General features: G+C 41.6%; 1 protein-coding gene across 1 annotated transcript; it reads left to right on the top strand.

The window, feature by feature from the left end:
- Positions 1-468: 468 nt before the first annotated feature.
- Positions 469-6,626, top strand: slc35b3 (solute carrier family 35 member B3). The gene is made up of 10 exons (XM_010791402.1): positions 469-786; positions 1,519-1,755; positions 1,959-2,080; positions 2,227-2,381; positions 3,724-3,831; positions 3,980-4,077; positions 4,492-4,584; positions 4,920-5,031; positions 5,202-5,271; positions 5,780-6,626. The coding sequence occupies exons 2-10, from the start codon at positions 1,540-1,542 to the stop codon at positions 5,928-5,930; spliced, it is 1,125 nt and encodes a 374-aa protein (XP_010789704.1). The 5' UTR covers positions 469-786; positions 1,519-1,539; the 3' UTR covers positions 5,931-6,626.
- The last annotated feature ends 726 nt before the right edge of the window (positions 6,627-7,352 follow it).

The raw sequence follows: 7,352 nt of genomic DNA on the forward strand, positions 1-7,352 counted from the left end.
TAAATTAAATGAATGCATCTTTATAGTCTTAAAAATAGGCTTATGTTGTTTGAATCATCAGTGTACTTACATACTTTTGCTCACTGTAGACTGTCCACAGGCTTCTGTAAAGGCTCTGGCAGGTCACATTGTTGGCTGACGGTCCATTGGCTGTTCCCTAATACAAACAGAGAGGTTATGAATGTAACATTAATATTCTCCAATTAGGTTTGTACTGGTAAGACATGTGTGAAGAAGCCTATCACAGGAGGGAAGTAACTTGCTAAACTGGAAAAACTAGCATCACCTGAATGTGTTTAGGTCAGGTGCACCATGGCCGGTGGAGACAGCAAACTCACATATAAGATGTATACTTCAAAACAGGTAAGAAAAGCAGCCTTGGTTTACTCTAACTAAAAGCTTTTGCTCATTTTCTAAACGTGCTACTCCACAACTCATGGGGCTGACAAATTTTATTGTATGTACATATTTAAGACGCATATGTATGCTATTACCTTAGCTAATAATGAGCAGTGACTCGTGGCTGCGTTGACCAATAGCGTCGCAGTTCAGAGGTCGCGGACCGCGGTGGACCGGAAGTTGTTGGCTGCTCCTGCTGAAAGTGCAGGTAGCATTTAGCAAGCTAACAGGCTGCTCAATGTGTGTTAGCTGTTTGTCATTGTTAAAGAGAAATATGAAAACGGTCGTAATGTGCGACAGAAGATGCCGACACGTCCACGGAAATGATTTTTCGCCTCTGAGGAAGAGAATAAATTGACGTAAAGAATCCCGGAAGTGCTGTTGGAGGTAAAGAGCTGTTGTAGCCTGGTTGTTTTGCTGACAAATCAAAGACAGGGATTAAAGTAATCGCTAATAACACTCTGCTCATAAAATAACCTTGATTGTTAGGATTATCACTCGTGTTTAAATGCTTAACCTATGACAGCTAATCCAATGACAGCTTTAGCTTACATCGTTAGCAACCGGCTGCTCCATGTAGCCGAGCTAACGTCATACTTACTTTAAACACATGCTACATGTAGCACATTTAATATCAGGAACTATACATCTATTATAAGGTTGAAGTTTAGTTTATGATGATGACGCTGCGGTTTGCAGTAGTGACAGATCATTGAAACGAGGTAAGTGATTCCAGAAAACATGAAAACAGTCACATTTTTGCATGATAAACAACAAAGCTGATTATGAATACTTCAAAAAGAGGAATATATGACATATGCAATAACTGTAGACTAGTGATGCAATAGCAGTCTGAGAAAACATGCAAGTGTGTGCTTCAAATGTTATATTGTAGATACGTATTGCATAGTAAATGTCACTTCTTTGCATAACATACTCAAACAATGTTGTTGATGTAATTCCCTTGATGCAACAAGTTCAAAACCTTACTTTATCTAAATACTGCATTGAAAGTCTATCTATCAACATACTGCTGCAATGCCTCTCCTAATCAAGAGGACACTTCATCAGGAATGTCCTATGTAATTGTTGCTTTAATACATTGTTATCTCCCTACAGCTCCCAGCAGCCGAAGACACAATGAGTGCCAAATATGGCCTGGTGAGCTACAACAGTTCACGGAAGCACATTTCCATCTCCATCCCTTCGTCCACGGAGGTGATGTCGCCCCACATCAAGTCTGTGGAGGAGCTGAGGGTCCTGGGGATCAACCTGAGCATCTACAGCTCGCCCACACAGTTCATGATCTGCGTGGCCGGAGTCTTCCTCTTTTACCTCATCTATGGATACCTGCAGGTAACACACAAAGAAAGACTGTGTTGTTAAGGCTTTGTTTGTGGATATGCAGATACATGCAAATGTTGTCCCTCCAAAATGTGCTGTTCTGATCTAGTTGCAGTAATAATGCTGTTAAAGATATAAACATATAAACAAAGCTTTTATTTCACAAGGTGTCATTACCTGCTTGTTTCTGATGATTTCCTTTTCCCTCCATCCAGGAGTTGATATTTTCCATGGAAGGATTCAAGCCTTTCGGATGGTATCTCACTCTTATCCAGTTTGGATTCTACTCCACGTTTGGTCTGGTGGAGCTTCAGCTAACGCAGGACAAACGCAGAAGGTACATTATTATCCTGCTCCTGGATGACACACTATACACTTACAATACAGTAAATCACATGAAAGAGGGAATTGTTTTCTAAATATGCAAATAAAGTACAAAAACTAAATTTGTTCTAATTTCTTGTATATGTTCCTGTGTTCCAGGATACCAGGGAAGACCTATATGATGATAGCCGTTCTAACAGTGGGTACAATGGGCCTTTCCAACACCTCCCTGGGATACCTGAACTACCCCACACAGGTCATCTTCAAGTGCTGTAAACTCATCCCAGTCATGATCGGAGGAGTGTTCATACAAGGTGAGCTGAATTTACAATAAACAACTAATGCTGTTGATTCCTATTTGACAATCATTTGATCCTTCATGCTATGTCATTCAGTATGTGCTGTTCTGTTGGGTTAAATATGGCAGCTGTCTCTTTAATCCACATTATTTGATCTGCACTTGACACCTCACCCCTAAGGTTTAATGTGATCCATTATATGTGTTGTTTGAACAAGGTGGAGTGTGATCTCTGGGTTGGCTTCGTGGAAAAGCTTTAACATAATTTAACGGTTAGGATAAACTGAAATCATGAATTTCAAATAACCTGCTTTCTTGAAAACCCCCAGAGCCATATTTGCAGTTGTGATCAGTTGACAAAAAATTAGAATTGTTCACCCTTAAGAAAAAATAATAGATATGGATTTTGTATCATCTAATTGTATACTAAGGTTAGGCCTTGACGTGTTAATTCAGAGGAAAGCGGAATTCGGTTTGCATCATTACCTAAACTGGTTAACATGTTTTCTTTGAATTTAAAATAATTTAACCGAAGTCATCAGGCAAGAGAGTTTCACTTTTCATAAGCTGCATTTTAAAACTTATTCCAGTCATCTCACAATCCCTCTAAAGCATTGACCACCTTTCATCCTCAGGTACCTCCTTTTTATCTGAGTCCGTTGTTCTGGTTCTGTCTCTCCTTTCATCCTCACCCGGCCCACTCAAAGTTCTCTGTCCTCGGCGTCAGACAGGTTGTGTGTAATGTTTTGCATCTCACCCTGGATGGATAGATGTGAGCACCAGGGTCCCTGAAGGGGTCGAGTGGAAAACAGATTTTATTCACTTAGAATGCAAAGAAAGTGGGGAGAGGGGGCTGGAGAGGGGCGGGGGGGGGGGGGGGCTGCATCTGACGTGAGGCCCTTCAAAGGCCAGTCAGGGAATCAAAGCCGGCCACGGTCGACCTGATGCTGCGTCCCCCTGTCAACCTCTAGGCATCTGTCCGTCAGACTGCTTCACTCTGTTGTTCCCAACTTTTGCCTCTTCACAAAGCTGTTTTGGTGCTTTGTTACATGCACAACCTTCAGAACCTTTTGCCAAGAGTGAGAACAACTTTTAGTTCAATGTTTTACCTGAGTGCAATATCAATTAATTTGAGTTAAAAAGAGTAGGGTTATCTTTTTCGAAGATTTCTCTACGTGATGAAAAATACTCTATCCTTATTGATGGTGGCTTTATCAAAAGTTGTATCGGTTCATTCCTGAAAGAAATCCTGTTTTGTTTCTAACCAAAGTTAGACAAAATGGGATAAGGAGATTGTAGACGTTTTCATTTCTGATTAGTTAGTTTCGTCTTTTTAATGCTGTTTCTTTGTCTCCCAGGTAAACGCTATAATGTGGCTGATGTGTCGGCTGCTCTCTGCATGAGTCTGGGTCTCATCTGGTTTACTCTAGCTGACAGCAAAGTGGCCCCCAACTTCAACGTCACAGGTATTTTATTTATCCTTACAAATTAAGTATGGCAAACAAATTGTGCTCTGTGCAAACTCACCAACATATCTCTGTACAGCTTCAGCTAAAACAAATACTTTCTATTCAGATATCTGTGGTCTTAGTTTGAGTGTGTTTTTACTTACAGGTGTTCTCCTCATCTCCCTGGCACTGTGTGCAGACGCCGCCATCGGAAACGTGCAGGAGAAGGCCATGAAGCTCCACAACGGCTCCAACTCTGAAATGGTACACTGACCCAAGTATACATTAGTACATGATACAAGGCCTAGTCCAAATGTACGCAGGTTAGGTACACACAAATACTGCTGTTTTTAACATTGCAAACATGACGTCCACATGTTTACACATAGAGGTACAGTAACTGTTCTACTATAGCAGCCGTCAGAGTGCACTAGGAAGGTCACCCACTGATACAATTCCAGGACACAGACCCAACCACCCACATTTCAAAGGAGGGAAAACTCAAAAATACCCATGTACATGTGGAATAGGTCTTCCCAAGTTTGTCTAAAGTAGATTTATTCACACTGATGGCGCCGCTGCAGAATATGTACATCTGCAGCTTGCATCAAATGAATTGTGATTTTTGTCATTTTCTGTGTGTGACTACTGACTGATCCACTGTGGTTGTGTTGACAGGTGCTGTACTCATACTCCATCGGCTTTGTCTACATACTGACAGGCCTGCTCTGTGTGGGGGGTCTGGGGCCAGCGGTGGCTTTCTGCTCAGAGGTGAGTGTCCCATAATGCTGCATTCACATGATGCACGATTTGCTGCTACATACAGCTGTTATCTGATAAGGTCAGCATTTTGCAGACATGTTACAAGTCAAATCTTCCCTTAAGATGTGCAGATGAATTGTATCAAACCCTGTGTCTCCTGTATAACCTCAACTCAACCTTATTTATTTATAAACTCCTGAAATAATTTAGATTTTATATTCTCATAAGATGCCCCTTTATTTGCCTACTGTTAGTGTGTGCTGATGTTGTTGCAGCATCTAGCGGGCAATAGTTTAAAGGAATGTTTCTCTGTCCAATTATTTTTCACCCTCTCCTCCCTGCAGCACCCTGTGAAGACGTACGGTTACGCGTTCCTGTTCTCTCTCACGGGTTACTTTGGCATCTCCTTCGTCCTCGCCTTGATCAAGCTCTTCGGTGCCCTGGTTGCTGTGACAGGTCAGTAATTCATTGAGATTATAGTTTAGACTGATACTTAACTTATAATAAAAAGAGTTACAATACTAGAAATGTCTGTATAAACATGTAAGAGTAACATATCATATCTTGAGCTTTTTATTTCTTTTTAATGAGGACCTAAAACCACAAATGTTTCTCATCCTTTGCAGTGACCACGGGGAGAAAGGCCATGACTGTCGTACTTTCCTTCATGTTCTTTGCGAAACCTTTCACTTTTCAGTAAGTACATGGACTTTGGTTACTTTCCTCCTAGTTTAAAATGAGTCTACTCTGGCCTCTCCTTTGACTAATAAAACTTAATCTGGCTCCCACTGCCCTGAGTTTTCATGTCCGCAGTCCATTTTCAGACCCTGCTCCTTCCCATTGTCCTTCACTCTCACTCTCCCTCCTTCTGCTGTCAAAGGGTCGTTCTCTGCTCTACCTCTCCTGCTCTGTCTTTACTTTTTACATGCATACTCACAAGATACTCAAAACTTTGTGTGTCTTTCGCCAACTTCCTCTACCCTCCAGCTGGTGTGTGCCCTCCACCATGCTGGACTCACAGTCCGTTTCATGGCTGCTGCTTCCACTTTTCAAACTCAAATATTTCCTTATCAGCATTTGCAAAGTGTTTCCATGACCATCAAGTTGAACCCTGCCCTTCTTTATACCAGTTATTACATTAGCACCTTGTTGTTTTTGCTTATCATTTCTGCCATAATAAAATATCCTGTCTCTTCTTTGTCAGGTACATCTGGGCTGGCCTTCTGGTGCTCTTCGGCATCTTCTTGAATGTTTATAGTAAAAACAGCGATAAAATGAAGCTTCCCTCCATCAAGGACCTTAAGAGCTGGGTGATGACGGGAAAGAAAGTCAGATTTCTTTCACAAAACGTATAGGAGGAACCCAAGGGTGCAGTGGAAGTCCTGGTGGCAGTCTGTTGTAGAGTTGGCCCACCAGCTACATGACACAATGAAACTATGACGGGTGATAGCTGCTGTATCCCCCTCTCTATCTACCAGTACACCACTGGTGTAGAACTGCCTCAAACTGCAGCAACCTGAAGGAACTCTAACCGTTTTTTACAAGGGGATCAATGCTAAGAGGGTCATTTGAAGCCCTACGGAAACATTCCCATCATGGAGGACGACACTGAGGACTCTCTAAAGGGAAGCCGGCGCCTTCGCTAACCAAATCGCACAGTTTTGCACTGGAAATGACTTTTTACGAGTATAAGGGTTGGAAAAAGTGTAATATAGGAAGAAAGAAAACGGGGTGACTTATCGATCATGTCAGAAATGAATGTTTGTCCCCCACAACATAAAAAGGCATGTTTGCCTCCGCATGTGCCAGAAAGAACTTAGTTTTACATAATCATTGTCTCGGTTAAAGTGGCTTTTTTTTCATAGCTTATTTGTAATTTATATCAGACTGTGCCCTGATTCATGAAGAATGTGTGACCATGTGGTGACATTTGGCGGGATACGGAGACATTTGCTCCCATGTACATCGATTCATCAAAAATGTCAACATAATTTCTTAACCATGTGTTCGGCTGAAAGGGTCTTTTTACATTAAAACAAACTGAGACGTTTCTCTTCAAGTCCGGCGTGTTCTGTGTGTGTGTGTATCTGTATGTGTATGTGTGTGTGTGTGTGTGTTTCTCATCAGCCCACCCTTATTCTCTCCCCTTTGCACCGCTTGAGAGAAGAGTTGAAATGTTGCCAAACTGTGTGTGTGTTTATCCATCCAGTGGCCCTAGGCATGTTTGATTAGGAGTCCTGAAAAAAATATAGCACTGCTCGACAGAAAACAAACAGCAGACTTCTTAACTGTGCCGAGGCTGTCCAATGCATGTGGATCCATCGTGTGTGTGTGTGTGTGTGTGTGTGTGTGTGTGTGTGTGTGTGTGTGTGTGTGTGTGTGTCATTCATACACTCATTCACTTTAAATGATTATGTGGTGGTGAAGCTCACTCCTGCTTCTACCACAGTACACTTCAATCCCCTTTGTTGGCGCTTTTGAGGATATTTTGTTCAGACTTTTTTGGAGATATTCTACCAATCACAAATCTACATGAATGTGTAATAGTAGGGGATTGCATCTGATTCTTTTGGGGGGTGGGGGGTTTGCTGTATTTCCTGCAGAGCTCATCTGCACTGAATCCCTGCATTACTATAGATACAACTGTGCATTGTGTTTTAATGGACAACATTTAATCCAGATAGTAATTGGGACCTGCGATTGCCTAACTAACTGTTTATCGTGTTGCAATCTACGTATTATATAAAATACTTATCCAATATATATATAGATTGTTG

The sequence above is a fragment of the Notothenia coriiceps genome, unplaced genomic scaffold (genome assembly GCF_000735185.1).
Source record: "Notothenia coriiceps isolate Sejong01 unplaced genomic scaffold, NC01 NC01_scaffold00035452, whole genome shotgun sequence".
NCBI lineage: Eukaryota > Metazoa > Chordata > Actinopteri > Perciformes > Nototheniidae > Notothenia > Notothenia coriiceps.